Here is a 21,646-nt window from a genome sequence, read left to right as displayed (position 1 = left end):
TCTACAGTGAGATTTTCTATTATACTGAATCTGATGGGGAAACTTTCATTCAGATCACTTGATATTTTTGTGCTGCTCTCCCCTTTTTTTCAGATTTTTCTAAGGGCTCGTAACATTTGTTTGGTAATATTAAACTCGATGAATCTTATATATTTTGAATAAACATCGAAAATCGGTTCTTTTGATGTGTCTATTGTTATCAATACTCTGTTTTTAGAGGTTCAATTATTCGCGTCGCTCCTTTCTTACAGTTTGTTACCATGAACTGTTCGATAGAGAAACAATTACAAACAAAAAATTAGCATTAGATGTCCTGTATTAGCACAGCACTTTTGATCCCAGCTTGGTAAAATGGGACGCAGGGTTCGAACATAGCTGTAGGGCTCACTACAGGGCTCAGAATTTGATTTCCTTGTTGAAATTATGCAAAATCGTCTCAATTTTAAACCCAATAAAAAGAAGAAGATGATGAATAAAAAATAGAAAATTGGAAAAAGAGAGTAATGAAATATTAGGAAGAGCGAGTTGAGCTAGTCAGAACTCAAGAAAATGTGTACGACAAAGGCAAGACCGTATCCAAAGGGCAGGGGGTTTTCACACCCTCCCGAAATATTGGTCCGACTCGTAAAAGCGTAACAAAAATGAATATAAACAAATTTATGATCCATTTTTTAATATTTTTTTAACACCCCCCCCCCCCATCCCTCCATAGAAAATCCTTGATACGGCCCTGGACAAGGGGCACAAGGGTTATATGAGATCTAAGATAAAGGCAAATACATGGAATAGTGTCAGCATAGTGTGTTTTTATTTAGAGTGGTTAAATTATTCTTTGCGACGGCAAATCTGATTATCAGCGTCAGTTCATACCACGTTTCGGAACGGCCTGAATTTTTCGTAAAGTTTCATTGTAATACCACATTTTGGAACGGGCTAAATTTCTCTTGGTTTTATTGTTTTTCAATGAAATCTCATTATGGAGAGGTCTTAAGGTTCTTTCTTAGTTTTTCTTTTTCATTTTCAAGTTCGATATATTTTTTTTTAATTTATGAATAAGCTAGACTGAAACCTTAGGATACCTGAGAATGAAAACCAGAAGAAAGAAAAGACACGATTCAGTGTAGAATCACGAAAAGTAGGGATGGGGCTAAGTTTTATTTTTCGTGGCTAGAACGGTGGACAACTTGTTGGGTATGATTACTTATGAAAATACCCAAAAGGGACATTTTGCAACATATAAGGCGTCACCACATGCTTCCCTCCCCCAAATGTACCCCACTGACAAGGCATATACACTTAGATTAGGTTTGTATCGGTTTAGCGCTAGCTAACACTCGGCATGAGTAAAATATAATTGTGTATGGGCCTCTAAATGGACCACGTAAGTAAAAAATACGGGTGCTGTGAATATGTTTTCAAGTATAAAAATTTGAAATACTCATTATGAAAATTTTGAGTTTCTAAATACACACTTTACGTTGATTATAACGGCTTCGATCTTATATTCCCTGGATACTGATGAAGCAATAAATGAATTAATGCCATCACTTATCATTGATTAATTTAACTGACTGAAATGCAAGCAAATCAGAAAGGTCAGGAGCTGTAAATATATCTTTTTAGATATGACTCTTTGTCATCAAAATGTAATGCGTTTTTTTGTGATTAAGCACAAGCAATTTTTCAAACGGCGGGGGCGAAAGATTTGAATAAAAGGTTAATGATGGTGTTAATTTCCCACTGGACATGAGACGTGCCGACAATGTATTCTGACAATAAAAAATTGACTTAAGTTCTTATTTAGCAAGTAACTACCAAGAGCTGATTGGGTTCGTGCCAGCGCAAAATGAGAACGTCATGAACAGGATCTCCATGGAAAGGATTTGGTGACAAATCGCAAACGTTGACAGCCCTGGACATATGTAAGCAACATTCAAACTCTAGTGAAACTTCAGCGGTTAAAGTCCATTTTACGGATAAAAAGCCAAATGAATCAGCCGATTGACAATTCCATTTTCCATGGCCATTAAAAAAGGAAAAGAATTGTCGCAAGTTCGTTAAATTCAACCCCAGGTAACCCAACTTCATTCAATTCGATCCTAAATCAATCCAACTCTCGCGCACTTCAACCCTCATTTGACTCAACCTCATTTAACGCAACCCCCTTTTTATGTCAGCCCCATTCAACTCAATCGTGACCCCCCTTTGTATGAACTTACCTAATGTGTAATCAATTACACGCACAAATGGAGAATAAGTTTCATGGATGAGTTGTAAAGGTCTAAAGGTGAGAACTGACCTTTACAGGGGTTTAGTTTTTGGGGTTTAGTTGTATGGGGATCGACTTGCATGGGTGTGGAGCTAAATAGGGGTTCGAAAAATAGGTTGATTTCAATGAAGATGAGTTTTAAGGGGGTTTGAGTTGAACGGGGATTAAGTTAGGCAGAGGTTGAGTTGAATGGTGGCTGAGCTGAAGCAGAGGTTGATTAAAGGAGTTTATTTGAAGGGGGTTAAGCTAAACCGATAGTTGACTTACATGAAGACCGCTTCGTTTTGCTCCTCAGTTTGATTGTGGTTGGTTTTTCCAGAATTCAGATTATTCGTGTTAGATAAAACAAATTTTAATTCTCAGGAAATTTTTCAAATGGGGGTTTCCATGTTGAATTTAAACATAACACAGAATTTCATATTGTATCAATATTTATGCTACCGATATTTATAAGGCTTCTGTGGAAATTGATGTTTTATATGGGAAATTCTAAAACTTTTATGCCAAAACTACAGGTAACCTACTAAAAAGCAAGCTATCAATTCATCTTTTGAATTCAACATACAAAGCAGCACCATAAACTTTTGTAATCTCTTTTTTTCTACATTGGGAATATTCAAATTTAAAGAAGGAATTGTGATTTATTTCATAATTACAGATTTATCTAGTGTAAAAAAAAGAGCCTGACTGCTGGCCTGAAGTGGAATTCTTAAATTGACTATATAAAAATAACATGTTTTTCTAACTGAAAGTAAATAGCAACATTAAAACTCAAAACGACACCCTCCATACAAAATTCCCTTTCACGATAAGCTTCTCCGTGGTGATTTCTTCCCACGTATAACACACCCCTCCCCATAAATTTCCCTCCGGACAGTTCCATCCTCGCCGAAAATCCCCTCCCACTGTAAAATTCCTTGTGGACGATGCAGCCTGAACAATTCTCCTTGGCACATTTTCATTCGGAAAAAAACTTTAATCTCAATCTTTTTCTCTACAACTCCAGAACCCCCCCCCCCCTTTCCGAGGCAATTTTTCCCAGAAATCCAAACATGCTGAAAAAAGACCCCGGATAATTCCTCCAGAACATCACTACATACAAAATTGAGTTGGCAAAGAGAAAGTAAGACGAATAAAAAGAATTTCGAATACGAATTGTCAAATCCCTCCAGCATAAGATTTCCTCTGGAAAATTCACCCTCCAGAAATTTCCCTTCCCACAAAAAATCTCCCCCATGGAAACCCATCCCAAGTACAAAATTTCCCCTGGAAATATCTGTATACTTCCCAATAACAAATACTACACATAAACAATGGGCAAATTTCAAAACTTTTCAAAAGCCTCTCCCCACGGACTTTGGGAGGTCGTTTTTACCCTTAAAGGCATAGTTATTGGATCTTTCAACTATAGTGAACGAAATGACTATCTAAAAAAAATTTTAAGGAACAACTTTGGAGAAAAAGGGGCGTAGGAGGAGGGCTAGTTGTCTTTCATTCTTTTTGGTCACTCAAAAAGGGCACTAGGACTTTTAATTTCCGTTCGAATGAGCCCTCTCTCGATCTTCTAGAACAATTTTTCGATACGATGACCCCTGGGAGAAAATAACATATAAACACACATCTGTGATCTTTCTTATGGCAATAAATGCAAAAATTCACATTATCAGACAGATCGTGGTAATGAACTGTAAGTAAGGAGCTACCTGGCTCAAGTAACCAAACCTCTAAAAAATAGAATTCTGATTCCAACACATATGTCAAAAGAATTGGATTTTTATGCTGATTTCGATAATATAAGTATAATCAAGTTTAGTCCTACCCATCAAAAGTTGCGAGTCTGAGAAAATGTGCCTTATTTTCGAAAAAAGTAGGAAACAACCCCTAAAAGGCATATAATCTTAATAAAAATCGCACCATCAGATTCAGCGTATCAGAAAACTATGCTGTAGAAATTTCAAGCTCCTATCTGCACAAATGTGGAATGGATGCGTGTTTATTTGTTTTTCTGGTGTTTTTTCCCAGGAGTGATTGCACCGACCCAGCGGTCCTAAAATTTCTTGAGAGAGCTCATTCGTATGGAAGTTAAAAGTTCTAGTGCCCTTTTTAAGTGACAAAAAAATGGAGGGTAGCTAGTCCCCCTCCCACGCTCATTTTTCCCCAAAGTCAGCGGTTCAAAATCTTGAGATATTCATTTTGTTCTGCATAGTCGAAATATCTAATAACTACGTCTTTGAGGACGACTTAATCTCCACAGTCCCCGGGAGAAGGGCTAGAAGTTATGAACTTTGTCCGTTGTTTACATATAGCTTAGTAATGGTTGTTGGGAAGTATACAGTCATTTTCAGGTGGGATTTCTTATGGTGTGGGGGTTGGGTGAAAGGGATATGGGAAAGGATCTTTCCATGGATGTATTTTTCATGAGAGAAAAGAACTTCCATGAAGGGGGCGCGGGATTTCCCAGCATTATTTAAAAAACAATCAGAAATTAAATTAAAAAATAAGTTTTTTTCAACTGAAAGTGAGGAGTAACATTAAAACTTAATACAAACATAAATTATTACGTATATGAGGGTTTCATCACCTCTTCAATGCCTCGCTCTTGACGTTAAAGTATGTTTTAGTAATTCAAAAGAGCTTTTTTCTAATCAAACGGCCTTTGGGATTCAGGGGTCAGTCTTAAAAACCTGGAACAAAATTCGAACTTTAGCGTAAAGAGCGAGGTATTGACGAGGGGGTAAATCCCCCCATATTACGTATATGAGGAAATTAGCCCCCTCGTTAATACCTTCGAACTTCGTTAAATAACTGCCGATATAAGCAATAATTTGCTTATGTTATTTTCCAGCCAATCATAGCATTTAATTTTACCTTAAGCAACTTCATAACTATGATGTTTATGTGATAACTTAACAAACCAAGGATATTGCATGTCTTCGGCTTATGGTTGCTATTAAATAATTTAAAACAAGTTGTTTCCAACTGTAAGTAAGCAATAACATTAAAACGAACATAACTTATTACGTATGTCTTTTAAAGATCTTTTCTATCATTCATTTCAGTCATTTGAGAATTACTCAACTTGTGACTTTCAACAAACAGTTCGTGGTAACGAACTGTAGTAATTAGCGACCCGGCTCAATAGTAACCGAAACTCTAAAAAATGAAATTTTAATACAAACAGTAACATCAAAAGAATCGCATTTTCATGCTGATTTCAAATAGATAAGTTTCATCAGGTTTAGTCTTACCCAACAAAAGTTTTTTATTGCTCTGTAAAGTAGAAATGTGATAAAGACTCAAACCTTAGCGTAAAGAGCGGGGCGTTGAGGAAGGGACAGCCCCTTTCAAATGCGGAATAATTTCTGTTTGTTTTAAGTTTTAATGTCACTCCTTACTTTCAGTTAAAAAAATCTGTTTTTTTATTTAATTCTATATAAGAGCTTGAAACTTCACTGAAGGGTAATCAAATTCGCTGAATCTGATAGGGTAATTTTCATTGAGATTCATTGACTTTTAGTGGGGTGTTTCTCCCCCTTTTCGAAAATCAGGGAAACTTTTTCAGGCTTTTAATTTTTGATGGGTAACTTAAAACTTGATGAATCTTATATATTTGGAACCAGCATAATAAGCTGATTCTTTTGATGTATCTATTGATATCGAAATTCAATTTTTTAGAATTTTGGTTACTATTGATCCGAGTCCTTCTTTACTTACAGTTCATTACCATGAACTGTTTGACCACTATGGATGTGAAAACTTCTGAATACAATTCTTGGAACAAGATAAATGTTTGTAATTCGAGTCAATGTTAAGTTGTAATTTATATAAGTTTGGAAATATTAAGTGGAGCACACACTTCCCTGGAATTTATGATGTTTGTCTCCTGGAAGTTGGAAAGTGGGATATTGGGTTTATAGTACTGTAGATGGCCAAGTTTTAGTAGAATATGGAATAGCGAATTTCTAAAGATCTAAATTCAAGGGACCTAGGAAATCATTTATATACGGATTTCTGAAGTGTTTAAAGTAGTTCCTCTCGTGCACTACTTCTGTAAAGTTCCCCTCTTGTGTTTGGTTTCAAACCATGTGTATAAACTTGGTAGAATAAATATGTTTTATTTTATTTTTTTACACGCCAATTTTGTTCCTTGCTTTTCAGTCAAAACTCTACAGACAGCAATTTTTTTAAAATAGGACTAATCAATACAGGCTCTAAGTTACATGCTTAACAAGAACCTAAATCAATTCTTTCGTGTCAAAAAACCGCTGTCGGCATGTCTATTGTCCATTGGACAATTAACACCTTCATTAACCTTTTATTCAAATCTTTTGCTCCCGCCGTTTGAAAAATTGTCGGTGATTAATCACCCGTATCTCATTACATTTTGACCAAAGTTTGAGCTTGTGTAATGTAAAACAATAACCAGAGTTCCCAAATCAGCAGGGTAAGTGGAAGTAAAACAATTTAAAAGTATCTTTAACGGAGCATCTCATCACAGGAGGGTGCTTCCAAACTTGTAAGTTACCTGAGGGGCTACGTGCTATCAATGACAAGGCCGAAATTCCATTTTAAAAGATTATAAAATAAGAGGATGTCGGGGTGCAAACTCTGGAATAAGTTTGTCTATGACAATTATGCTACATAGTTATGATTTCTATGCTTTTCACAATTGAGTGAGGCTGAGGGATTTTCACCTTCCTGAGTCAGTACTCAATTCTCTGAATACATCAGGGGATAATGGATCTTCTGAGATAGGAGAGAGGGCAGAATGTATAGCATAGAAATAGATACAAGCAAGGGTGTCAGAATTGGAGGCAAAGAGGAAGGGGAGTAAGGGTTCATGTTCATGCAACCCCGCTACAAAAACTGCTAGAAGCAGTTCTGCTTGAAGCAAGAAATAATGAAAAGACTCAGGCAAACATCCCCTCTGAATCACCAGGATTTGGTTGTTTTGTTTTCATGCTTTTTGTTTATTTCTGCATTTCCTGCAATGGTTTCCGCGTTTGGGCAAATACTTACAGACATAAATCAAAGAGGGCAGGAAACCTTCCTCGAAATTCTTTCAAAAGACCCCTTCCCCCCGATAAAAGGGGAATAAATGCATACTTATTATGTTTGCTTCTCCGTTATTCTACTTCCTTCTCTCCTTGAAATTTTAGGTATGTTTGACCCCTCTCAACAAGTTCATCCCTCCCAGGAAAAAATGGACTCTTAAACATATGCCAGCTCAAGAGAGAATTTTTAAAGCGGAACAGTATGATTACAGAAAATTGGCCACGCAGAAGAGAACATACTATAGAAAAAGGGGGAGGTTGTCCTTTGGTGAATACAAACAGGTTAGGAGGGTGGTCCTTTACTTGAACTCGGCGAAATTTGAATAGCAGGGTTTCCAGTTGTAAGCTGATGTTAAAAGATGAAATCACAAAAAAAGGTAAAAAGTGGATATATATGAAGCATTTTGTTTCCGCTTTCAGCATTAGCTTAGTTCAGTTGAGGAAGGAGTAAATTAAGATAAAGAGTAAATCAATTGAGGAAAGACGTGACGATAATTTATAAGACTTTGACCAGAAAGAATTATTATTCTTCAAAAAGAATAATTACAAGAAAGAATTATAATTATTTAGAGTAAATTATTTGACAATTTATAGATTATGCAATTTTCGGTTGTTTCAAACATTTCGTGGTAACGAACTGTAAGTAGGGAGCGACTCGGCTCAATAGTAACCAAAACTCTAAAAAACAGAATTTTAATATCAATAGATATATCAAAAGAATTGGCTTATTAGGTTGATTACAAATATACAAGATTCATCCAGTTAAGTGTTGCTCATCAAAAGTTACGAGCCTTAGAAAAATTACCAAATTTTGAACTACGGAGGAAACACCCCATAAAATTAAAAGATATCTTAATGAAAGTCACACCATCAGATTCAGCGTACCAGAGAACCCAACAGTAGAAGTTTCAAGCTCCTATCTGCAAAAATGTCGAATTTTGGTGTTTTTGCCAGCAGACAGATCACGGATGCGTGTTTATTTGTTTTGTTTTTTATGGCACTTGGTATCTAGCAAGTGACATATAACGATCGCAAATTATGTCGGTCTGTCTGTCCGTCGGTCTGTCTGTCCCAGTTATTGCTACTTTAGGCACTTTCAGGTAGGCTAGGACGATGAAATTGGGCAGGCGTATCAGGAACCAGACCAGATTAAATTACGAATTGTCGTTTCCCCGATTCGACCATCTTTGGGACGGTTAAATCGGAAAAATTAGAAAAAATATGTTTTTAACTTACGAACCGGTGATCGCATCTTAATGAAATTTGATATTTGGAAGGATATCGTGTCTCAGAGCTCTTATTTTAAATCCCGACCAGATCCAGTGACATTGCGGGGAGTTGGGGGGGGGAACTAAAATCTTAGAAAACGCTTAGAGTGGAGGGATTGGGATGAAACTTGGTGGGAAAAATAAGCGCAAGTCCTAGATACGTGATTGACATAACCGGAACGGATCCGCTCTCTTTGGGGGAGTTCGGGGAGAGTTAATTCTGAAAAATTAAAAATGAGGTATTTTTAACTTACGAAGGAGCAATCGGATCTTAATAAAATTTGATGCTTGGAAGGATATCGTGTTCCAGAGCTCTTATTTTAAATCCCGACTGGATCCGGTGACATTGCGGGGAGTTGGGGGGAACCCAAAATCTTGGCAAACGCTTAGAGTGGAGGAATCGGGATGAAAATTGGTGGGAAAAATAAGCACAAGTCCTAGATACGTGATCGACATAACCGGGACGGATCCGCTCTTTAGGGGAGTTGGGGGGGGAAGGTTAATTAAAAAAAATGAGGCATTTTTAACTTACGAAGGAGTAATCGGATCTTAATGAAATTTCATATTTAGAAGGACCTCGTAACTCAGATCTCTTATTTTAAATCCCGACCGGATCCATCGTCATTGGAGGGGACCAAAAATCTTGGAAAACACTTAAAGCGGAGAGATCAGGATGAAACTTGGTGGGAAGAATAAGCACAAGTCCAAGATATGTGACGAAAATAACCAGACCTGATCTGCTCTCTTTGATGGAGTTGGGGAGGCGGGGGGGTTAGTAATTCGGAAAAATTAGAAAAAATTGGGTATTTGTAACTTACAAACTGGTTATCAGATCTAAATGAAATTTGATCTTTTCAAGAATCTTGTGCTTTAGAACTCTCATTTTAAATTCAGAACAGATCTGGTGAAATTGGGGGGAGCTGGAGGGAAAACTAAATATCTTGGAAAACGCTTAGAGTGGAGAGATCGGGATGAAACTTGATGGGAAGAATAAGCCCAAGTTATAGATATATGATATCTATAATTGTATAGACATAATTGGAACGGATCCGTTCTCTTTAGGGGAGCTGGGGGTTCTTAATTTGGAAAAATTAGAAAAATTGAGGTATTTTAACTTAAGAACGGGTGACCGGATCTTAATGAAATCTGATATTTAGATGGAACTCATGTCTCAGACCTCTTATTTCAAATCCTGACCAGATCTGTTGACACTGGAGGGAGTTGGAGGGGGAAATTGGAAATCTTGGAAAACGCTTATAATTATCGTAGATACCTGATTGACGTAGCCAGACTGGATCTGCTCTCTTTGAGGGAGTTAGGGGATGGGGTTCAGTGCTTTGGCGAGTTTGGTGCTTCTGGACGTGCTAGGACGATGAAAATTGGTAAGCGTGTCAGGGAGCTGCACAAATTGACTCGATAAATTCGTTTTCCCCGATTTGACCATCTGGGGGGCTGAAGGGAGAGGAAAAATTAGAAAAATTGAGGTATTTCTAACTTACGAGTGGATGATCGGATCTTAATTAATTTTGATATTTAGAAGGATCTCGTGACTCAGAGCTCTTGTTTTAAATCCCGACCGGCATTAAGCTTCTGATTTTCCATTTAAAGAAATCTTTTGATTCTTATAATTTTTCCAGAGCTCATACCATATGAGCTCTTGGCTCTTTGTTTTTCCGACCTCGTCACAAGTGCTATAAGAGCTCTTAGCTCTTGTTTTTCCCAGTGGCGATTGTATGGAACTAATAGTCCTAGAAATTGGGGAGAGGGTGCATTTGAACGGAAATTAAAAGTTTAAGTGCCCTTTTAATGGACCAAAAAGATTAGAAGGCAACTGGACCCCTTCCCAGTAACAGATCAGTAACGGTTAGTAACAGATGATAATGGAAACGTTTTCACTTCGACAACTAGTAAGGTAACTTCGAGGCTGTCTCATCTATAAGCGGTATCTTACTTTTTACACTTCTCATAAAATTATCGAAAGCCAGTTGTAAAGCTGTTCTCAAGCGGGAGCAGAGGTTTCCCCCTGAAAATTCCACCCCACCCCCATTAAAAATACCTCCGCAATAAAATTGAGCAGCCACAGAGAAAGTAAAAAATAGGTATAGTACTTCAAATAATGGTCAGATGTTCTAAGGGTAACAAAATGACCAGATATCAGTAAACGCTTCTAGGACAGGGGCTGGTCGGTCTCCAATCACTTTAGACTTTAAAAAAGGACAAGATCTCTCAACTGAATGATCAATGGATTTAATAGGCATCCTCCAAAGTTTCTACGGTCACGTGGGGGAGTTTGGAGCTTAGGAGGGATCATCCCCCTCCTATGCGGAATAAATTCTGCTCAGTTCGAGTTTAATGTTACCCTTTACCTTCATCGTAACGGCTTAGATCAAAGATATTTTCGGAAATCTAGAAAAATCGTATTTCTTACCTCCACCCCCCCTCCTTAGAACCAATTCTGTATTTTTTGAAGGTTCAATGTAAGTTAGGATGTTTTGGCAATGGGCCATTTCAGACACCTGAACCCTACTTAACTAAAACGATCAGAAAACCCTAGTGCAGAGGTTTCAAGCTCTCATATATAATATATAAATATAAAAATTTGTAATTTGTGCTTTTTGTCAAAGTCACAGATGCCTGTTGTATGTGTCTTTTTTTTAGGGATGATCGTATCGAATCAAGGGTCCTAAAGGACTCGGAGAGGGCTAATTTGAACAACAATTAAAGTTTTAGTGCCCTGTTATGTTACCAAACATATGGCAACTAGCCCCCTTCCTATACCCCCTTTTTCCCCAAAGACATTTGATTCAATATTTTAGATAGCCAATTTATTCTGCATAACTGAAAGGTCCAATAAAAATGCCTCGCAACCCCCCCCCCCCATAGCCCCTAGGAAGAGGCCCCTACAAAAAACCTAAGAAACACATCAACATTTGTTTCTATGTCTTTTGTTACGTTTTGCGTGTCGGGTAAAAATTTTGGACGGGGGAGTGGGTCAAACCCTAAACTCCCCCTGCAATAGAGCCTTCGTATCTCTTGTGTTTGTGTCTTACTCCGTTATATGCTGTAGTTTTATACCTTTTGTTTGCAAGGACAAGTCTAGATTGAAACTTTTTGTTGCAAGCAGTACTGTTTGAAAGTAGGCTAGCTTAAATGTAGCAGCTCATCACAGGGGGGTGCTTCCAAACTACTGAGTTAACTTTGTTATGAGCGGGTATATACTAGATCTTCAGGATTTTTATGAAGTGAAAGATTTTGTGGGCAAACTTCTAACCCTTTTCACAGCATGAGATCTGGGCTGTAACTGAAAAATTTGTTTTATGAGAGAAACCGGCAGTTATATCTGAAATTTAATTTTTGCTATATTTTGGGAAAGGGTCATGAAATAAAATATGTATCTCATAAACTACATTGGTCATCCATAGATGTCTGTTTCGGTTGGTTTTTTTTTCAAAAGTAATTTTGGATAAAATGTTTGTAAGCTAAGGAATCTACCAGGCATCAAAATAAGATTAAATTTAAGAATTCAACGTTATTGGTGAAATAAACAAAAAATTGGAGGCTCTTGCGCTCCCATGGTCTGTTCAAAAGTACAACTAAAAAGGATTTCCAGTCACGTTTGGCGCAATGACACGGTACAAAAGTGCGTAGAGAGGGGGAACGGGGTATTTCAGTTATAATTCTGCTTAGATCTAAGAATTTTAACAATGTTCGCTCTAACTAACTACATTTCCACATAATTGTATACTTTTATGTTAATGCAAACAAGGCTTACCCCGTAATGTAATCCCCCCATATATATATATATATATATATATATATATATATATATATATATATATATATATATATATATATATATATATATATATATATATATATATATATATATATATATATATATATATATATATATATATATATATATATATATATATATATATATATATATATATATATATATATATATACATATATATATATATATATATATATATATATATATATATATATATATATATATATATATATATATATATATATATATGTATGTATATAAACATCAAAAACAAGAAGAACAATAGGGAATTTTTTAAGACAGTGGGAAACAAATTAGAATGAATATTTCAGCCCTACCGTCCTCAGCAATACAAATAAGAAAAAACAACTTACAAGAGGATAAAATCAATGAAACTAAAATGAACAGTTTTTCAAAACAGTCCCAGCATCCTTACCTCAGCGAAGTTCAACCAGGACTAATAAATAAATTGTTATGAAACGAGGCAATTCATTGAATTGAAAGAAAATGATTTAAAAACACGTTTTTAATGCCAGCCTAGCTTTTATAGGGAAAAAAGTTCCTATTGTTCTTCTTGTTTTTGGTGTTAGTCATGGAAAGGCAGTGAGGTCTTCGTCGTATATATATATATATATATATATATATATATATATATATATATATATATATATATATATATATATATATATATATATATATGGATTCACCGGGTCTCGGCAGGCTTCAATATATGGGTTCTCACTATCGCTTGTCTTCTAAACGCAGACAATTTGAGCCTTTTCTTGATGTCATGACGTCCAAATGGACCCTAAATTTAAAATAAAGTGCCTTTTTGAAAATATGTTTTTTTTATAGACCTTGAACTTTTTCCTCGGCTTGTCTTTTGTTACTATGAAAGACATCGCCAAACCTTTGTTTCTTTTAATTGTTCAGGTAGTGGGGAAAAAAACTTCTTTTTCTTCCGACGATTTATCTTGATTTATTGAGGTATGATAGGCATTGATGACCTTATCCGTGTCAAAATCCAAAACCTGCTAATCATCGTTATGATTTTCATTTTTTTTTTTTTTTTTTGGTTCGTTTTACCTCGGTTTGTCTTTTTTCATTACCAAATACATATTGCCAGACCTTTTTTTTAACAAAGGAATGGTAGGCATTGATGACTTTATCCATGTAAAAATCCCAAACCCAATAATCATTGGTATAATTTTCAATTTTGACACGTCTTGATTTTCGCTGTCCAGGTTGATTTTCATTGACTCGCTCACATATTTGGTGTCGCTTGTCTTCTAACCGCGTGTATGTTTGCTCTTCATTTCATTTTTGACACGCTCTAATTGTCGTTTTCGCATACTTTTTAACCTCCCGTATCTGTGATATTCATCTTTATTTGCCTTAATTTTAGGAAAAAAATTATACGAGTGACGTCATTTTTATATACATAGGTATTACAATCAATTATTTATATAATATAATGGCAGTAGGAAGGCTCAAAAAACGAAATTTGATGTTGCAGTAACTATAAAATGATGATTCTTTGGAAGCACCACCTGAACTATCAAACGTGGTAAGATGTGAAAATCGACAACCTGGATCATCAATTGTGACAACAACGATGTGGACAGCTAAAGAAAAGGCCATTGCTAAATTATCTGAAAATAATCAAAATACAAAATAGTGTTAAAAATGAAAATAAAGAGCAAAGATACGGGTTTTAGAAGATATGGACAATTTGAGCATGCCAAAAATAGAAATCAGGACGTGGTTAGAAGACATACAATACCGCGCAAGTGAGCGAATCAAAAATGAAAATGAAGAGCAAAGACACGCGCAGTTGACACACAAAGTGGCGTGTCAAAAATGAAAATGAAGAGCAAAGACACACGGGGTTAGAAGACATGCGACACCGAGAATGTAAGCAAGTCAAAAATGAAAATGAAGAGCAAACACAGGCGCGGTTAGAAGACATGCGACACCAAGCATGTGAGCAAGTCAAAAATAAAAATTGAGAGCAAAGACACACTCGGTTAGAAGACAAGTGACACCAAACATGTGAGCGAGTTAATGAAAGTCAACCTGGACAGATAGAATCACAACGTGTCAAAATTGAAAAGGACGTCGATGATGATTGGATGTGAGGTTTTGACATGGATAAGGTGACCAATGCTTACAATACCTTTGCTAAAAAAAACAAAGGTTCGGCGTCATGCATTTCATGATAACGAAAGATAAGCCGAGGTAAAACGAACCAAACAAATTGAAAATGATAATGATGATGATTGGGTTTTGGATTTTGACACAATAATATCATCAATGCCTACCATACTTTTGAAAATCAGAAACCTGGACTAAATAAATCGTTGGGACAGAAAGAAGTTTTTGTCCCACAATATGAACAACTAAGAGAAACAAAGGTTCAGCGATGTGTCTTTCATAATGACAAAAGACAAGCTAAGGCAAAAGAAAAATTTCTTCTTTTCTAAGTAATTTTTAACGATGGAAAATACTATTTTTCTTGTGTTGGCTTCTTTTAATTTAGAATATCAAAACTTAGCATGGCACTTGCGTCTTATACGCCACTCGCTCATGTTTCCGCTTTCAAAACTCGAGAACAAACCGGTTTCTTCGTTAGTTTCTTTCAGTTTAGCGTGAGACAAGACAAAGACAAGTGACAGAATGGATGGGAAATATATATTTTGGGCTATAGATTTGCACATTAGGGGGGTGGGAGGACATAAGAAATTTGGACAGTTTGAAGTTAGAAAACAATTCTTAATTCACAATCTACACATTTTGTATGCAGACCAACTACACATTAGCGGGTTTAATACACAAGTACCCTTAGGGTTACTAAAAGCGCTCTATCTTCAAATTCAATTCCAAAATCAGCATTTGTTTCGTTTTTTAGTTTTTACTTCAATTTTCAATATTCACATTTAATAAACACTTTACACATAATATTTATTTTGCCTTGCTTGCGAGAATTGTTTTGAGGAAGATGACAACTGACTGTTTCCCTCGATCTTTGAAGAACAACAAAGATCTTAAAAAATAAAATGATTCTTATAATAGAGGAAAAAGCAACAAGATATTCATATATTCCGTCTACGTTTCACAACACCACGGAAGTGCCAAATCTCAATACAATGAGCATTACAATGCAATTGATTTGCAAATGATTCAACTCAGTGGGACCAGTGGCAGTTCTAGGCCTGTGCAGGAGATCAGCTACCCCCCTCCCCAGTTTACTCTGACACTAAATTCCTTATATTTTCACACTCTTATGGTATACATTGCCCTCCTAAATTATGAGGCCTAAAACCGGTACTGAAGGACTAAAAAAAAATTCACACATCAAGATGGCAAAGATAGATACGTAGCCCCCAAAAAATAATAATACAGTCGATGGGTATATCCTCATCAACACTCATCATCAGATTTTACGTCCAGACTGAGGGAATATTCAACCATGAATAGAGCTTGTTGCATTATCACATTTAGAAAAGAGACTCCCCTCCCCTCATGGGCCAATTTTGTCATCATTTAACTCTATAGAGGGGTGACTCACTGCCTTATTATTGGTTATTTTTCAGGTAAATACAGTGTCCCACACCTTGTCCAGAAAAGTTCCTTTTAGAAAAAAAAGCATGAAACACTTAATTGTTCTACTCAAGTTTATTCTAAAATAATCTGTAAATAATGTTCGATCAGAAACAAAATAGAATTCTAAGCGTTCTAGATAAATAAGTTTTACCAGCTATTCATGGTAATTTTAAAATTTAAATCTGCCAACCTAATTTGTTTTGCTATCAATAAAGGAAGCGCCACTATTTTATTTCTATAGATGCTTCTGAGATAAACAACAAACCTATTTGGAAGTAATCAGCATTCACAATGCCAAGCATTAATTGATGGCTTTACAGTAGAGGTCAGCATTGTCAAATAAATTCATCATTTAAGAAGAAAACTGTACAAGTTGGTTTCACATTTCTTGAGACAATTGAACTGCCAAGATGCCAAATAAATTAGGTCCGTAATATAAACAAGGTACGTTATGAAGAGCACTGATTGTTTTGCAGTATATTGATGGCTTCAGTTTCAACGCACCGTATGGGTGCGTTGAAAAAAAATAGTTTTTTTTATAAAATAAGTATAGTTTTTTATAAAATAAAAAAATATTAATTTATTATAAATTAAATTAATTTATTATAAATTAATTTATTTTTAATTATAAATTAATTATAAATTAATTTATATAAATTAAGATAATTTATATAAAATAAAAAATAGTTTTTTTTATAAAAATAGTATAGTTATAGTTTAAAAAAAAAGTCAAGATTTGTTGAGAGTAACACAATGTTTCTTGAGGAATTGCATTCGAGTATTTCATTAGAGTGTTACATTAGATTATTTCTTGGGGAATTAGTTTTTTCGGGGGCAGGGGAGTAGGCTGTAGGGCTGGGGAGAGTAGTGGGTGGAAGGGGTGACTGGAGTAGTATTTGATTATGGTTGTTGTCCCAGGGGTGATAGTTTTTATTTAATTGCCATGCGTTAGCGATTTTTCCCCCTAGCATTGTGATTTATACTTATAATGGTTTATATTTTTGTTCGTTATGTTAGATAAAGTCCAAGTCAGTAGAACTGCATAATGGTATTAGCCCATAATAGTACTAAACCGCATAATCAGCCCACATTAGAAACAAAGAACATTTCAAAACTTTCATTATTGGTTTTGCAGTATATTTTTTTTTTTTATGCCAGAATTCTTGAGACCAAGACACTGAAAATTTAGGTCTGGTAAGGGTGTCAGTTGGGGATGAGTGAGAAGCTGCAGAAGGATGGTATACTGCTACATTTTATACCCCCCCCCCTAGCTAGATTTTGAAAATACTTTATTATAACGTTTTAATTGAAAATGACCTTCTTTGGTATCTCTGTTTATAAATTGAAAAATAAACTTGCCCTCCCCCCGGATTTTTAAATAATCATTTTTCTCCCACTCCCTAAATAATTTTGTAAATTGACAACATTGTTGTATGATATACACTAGAATGGATTACATAGGATTGAAACTAGGATTACATAAGATTCATTTTTAATGTGGATGATCCTCCGAAATCGGTCTTTTGCATAAATTGTAAATTCGTTCATCGAATATAGACAACTTATTCACTTAGAATAAGTGGTGAAGATGATGTAAAGACGATTTGTTTCAGCGTTGTTTTGATAGAACGGAATGCATATGTAAAACACACATTAAGGTTGCAAATACAGTTTTGTTTAATTTTATGTATTGCTCATGTGTCCATAAATTTACAACAAAAAGATATAATGTTATTCAAAATTTTGGTTTTTAGTACATGATCATAAATTGGAAATTTTTATCATAGCTAAATAGTGTCGACAGGCAGGTATACAGAACGGGAGAGGATGACTTGCTATCTTCCGTATATTTAAAGTTTCTACGATTCTCCAATGATTTCTACTATATTTCACACAATTAATTCACCTAAATGGTAGTTTTTTAAGGTTTTTCTCCCAAATATCGCTTAATTTTTTTCCATACGTGCCTGAGTCCTGTGAAACTAGGGTATAAAACATAATACATGAAGCTTCTTAAACACAAAGCAGGAGATTCAGTGAGCACCAATAACCCCTATTTGGCATTTGATATCCTGGCTGAACCTCGCTGAAGTAATGATTCTGAGACTTTAATTTTTTTTTTAATTTAAGTTAAGTTAATTTAAGTTTAATTTAAGTGAAAGACCAGATTTTATTGTAAGTTTAATTTTATGCATGTTTGGTTTGCTGAGGATGGCTTTTGGATATAGAGCCGAAATATTCATTTAAGGTTTAAATAAACTTCACTGTCTTAGATAAACTCCCTGGTATTTTACTTGTTATGGGTTTTATGATATAGGACACGGCAATTATGCAACCAACCAAAGAACTGTCCTGCAACAAACATCTATTCTGTACATTATAAATAATGCTTTGAAATATAAAACAGTTGGATACAGGACATATATATATAAATTCATAACTTACCACAAGGTCCGTGGTATTTTATCTCTATTCCCTTTTTTCGGAGACAAGACTCTCTTTTTAAGTGGCACACTGATTCATAATCAATGGCATCGGTGCCACAGATTGTACCATTTTTAAAGACGTCCTCACAACTCATAGTACATGTGCAGCTATGAGAATCATTAACGGCTACACAAGTTCCATAAAAGGGGCAGGCAACATCATTGCAAGGATCTATAAGAAAAATATTGATATTGTTAACTTGTTCCTCTGATGTTGTTCCTGAAGTCATGATTAAATAAAAAAACCGCTTTTTCAACCGAAAGTAAGGAGCAACATTAAAACTTGAAACGAACAGAAATTATTACGTATATGAGGGGTTTTACCCCCTCGTCAATACCTCGCTCTTTACGCTAAACTTAAATTTCCATCAGTTCTTTAAGAATGACCCCCGAATCACAAAAGCCATTTAATTAGAATAAATAGCTCTTTTGAAAGTACTAAGAATACTTTAGCGTAAAGAGTAAGGTATTTCTGAGGAATCTGACGGTGTGATTTTCATTATGATTATATCACCTTTGGGGATTGTTTCCCCATTTTTTTGAAAACAGGCGAAATTTTCTCAGGATCGTTACTTTTGATCGCTAAGACTAAACTTGACAAAACATAAAAATTTACAATCAGAATAAGAATCCGATTCTTTTGATGCATCTATTGGTATCAAAATTCCGTTTTTAGAGTTTCGGTTACTATTGAACCGGGTCGCTCCTTACTTACGGTTCGTTAAATGAACTTTTTGATAAGTGATAATACCAATGCAAAAAGCTATGAAGAAAATGTACTCACCTCGCTCCAAACGCCACTTTTAGTGGCAGAACTCAAACTGCAGCTAATGACTAGTTTCTAGCTGTTGTAAATGGCTACAAAATATACCAGAAGTTATACACCCCCATGCTAATATTGGTTGGAACGCATCAACCCCGTAAGATAGATTAAAATGTACTTCTTTTGATTTTTATCTTACAGCCCCCCCTCCCTTGAAAAATGTTTTCATTCCCCTTCCTAACGGCAAAAACTGAATGCACTTAACTTGCAACTATTTTTGATCGAACAATTTATTCTTCTTAACAGTTTATGGTCAAAATGCTTAAGATAATTAGAATTTGGCGACGATTCGAATGCTTGAGTTGTTAAAAGATTTTATTGGTAAATTTTTAACTTTTACCCCTGAATGAAACGATAATAGTTTTTAGATAAAGAGCGACATCTTATAGAAGCTGTTATTTCAGTTGTTGTTTCGGGCCGAACTAAATCTAGGACTAATGTTGTTTAGTCAAGACGCAACAACGTATTCAGGATATTGCTTCGGTAGGGGAGGCGCTAGCCTCGAGAAACTCAACAAATAAGGAAGTTGCAAATAATACAACATAGGAACGATTGGACAATCTCAAAATCTCACAGGAATCAGACCCTGAAGTGCCCTACTCTTTGCAGAGGCGCCTGTGGGATACTATCGGCCTATCCTGAGCTGTCAACTTAGCTTCCTCCTTCAACTTTTGCATTAAATACAAATACGAATTACAGTAACAGATTTTGACCTTGTTAGGCTTAATTATAGAGTAACTAAGCCCAATTTCTAATAGTATTTGTTGATGACAAGAAACATACATGAACTAGTGAAGCAAATACAGAAAAATATGTGGACCCTTTTTTACGAAGCCTCGTGCTTCCAGGAGAGGAACACTGTCGCATCCCCACATCTCACAAAAAAGAGATGAATTATGGGTAAAGGTTGGGGAAATACGAAAAACAACATGAAAAACCCAAATTTTAGGGGTACTTCATGCATGAATTGTCTAAAAAAAAAATATATATATAAGCTACGTAACTGATAATGTTTTATAGACTTTATCTTTACAATTTGAAATCAAGAGGAAAAAATGTGGTGTTTCAGTTTAATCAACCAACGCACAGCAAAATCTAACGGTCCTCCTGATCAGAATTAAAGAAAAAATTCTAAAGTAAAAAAAAAGAACAATTTTTCTTTTGGAATGAAAGGACAGAGCACCTTTAAAACTGAAAACGAGCAGAAATTATTCAGTATATGAGGGGGCCACCACCTCCGTAACCCCTTATGCTCAAAATATTTAAGAGCGCAGGAAATAGACAAACAATTGCCATTTATGGGCCCTCTTGGTTAAGCAGTCACTTTTAAAGTATTTGAAACAATAAGAGAGTGAGTCAAGCTTTATCGTGAGGAGTGGGGGTTACAAAGAAGGAGACCTTTTCATCCATAGAATAGTATCTGCTCGCTTTGGGTTGTAATATCTTTCTTTACTTTCATTTGAATAAAAACTTTTTTACTAGATTTATTCGTTCGTTTTATACCATTCCTAAGGTTACTTTAAAGAGGGGAGGACTGCAAACCCCTCCAACCCTAATTCCTTAAGCCAAAATTTGAGTTTTTCAGAACAAAGATTCGCAAAAAAGGCTTATTTGGTGAATATGATCATCAAAATAAAGCATAACTGTCCAAAAATGCAATATCGTCTCTGCAGTAAAAGGGGAACTTTCACCCTTGTCTTGGCGTCAGGTGGGCCGGTACTGCAGTGGGTTTTTAGTAGCAGATGTAGTAGTTCAAGCTATTGAAAAAATGCTATGATATAACCGTTCATGACTTATGCAATGCTTCAAGCTGAATCGCCTCTTCAGAACCAAGCAGAGCTGACACTGGAAGAAATTCCTTGATAATGGAAGAATAGAAAAAACTAACGAACATCATCATTCAAGACTTCAGTAATTTTTGGACCATTTTTTTCGAGCATCAAAAATCCTGCAAAATTAACATGTACGAGACAACTGGATGAGCATTTTGCCATTTTTTTTAATATATTGCTTATGTATTATCCGGGCTTCAACCCTTGAAGTCGTTAGCCTTCTTTGTCTCTGGGTGTAATTTGAACCTTAAAATTTAACTTGAGTCCTAAATATAGCATTCTATCAATTTTACATTTTTCATGGTACTATCAAGAGGAACGGGTCATAAGGCCTAATGGCAAATCATAACAATCAAATTGCAGGCACAAGTAATTGTCGTTCAATACATTTGTAATTATCAAGGCTTGTCATTGGCAAAGACGTGACCAGATGATCAATCAGATACTTATATTTAATTCCGGAACAACCTAGGATGACGGATAATTTGTCAAAGTAATAATGTCTGGATCAGCCA

The 21,646-nt window shown here is 35.5% G+C and overlaps 1 protein-coding gene across 1 annotated transcript in view; it reads right to left on the bottom strand.

The window, feature by feature from the left end:
• The window catches only part of LOC136025458 (agrin-like), a 214,702-nt gene that overhangs the window by 168,394 nt on the left and 24,662 nt on the right, over positions 1–21,646 (bottom strand). Inside the window, exon 3 of the mRNA XM_065701490.1 lies at positions 18,436–18,684. Within this exon, the coding sequence (XP_065557562.1) occupies positions 18,436–18,571 (136 nt within the window). The 5' untranslated portion in view covers positions 18,572–18,684. The remainder of the gene's footprint in view (positions 1–18,435; positions 18,685–21,646) is intronic.

Source organism: Artemia franciscana, chromosome 3 (assembly GCF_032884065.1).
Source record: "Artemia franciscana chromosome 3, ASM3288406v1, whole genome shotgun sequence".
Lineage (NCBI taxonomy): Eukaryota > Metazoa > Arthropoda > Branchiopoda > Anostraca > Artemiidae > Artemia > Artemia franciscana.
The sequence above is the reverse complement of the archived record's forward strand: the minus strand, read 5'-3'. Positions and strand labels throughout refer to the sequence as shown.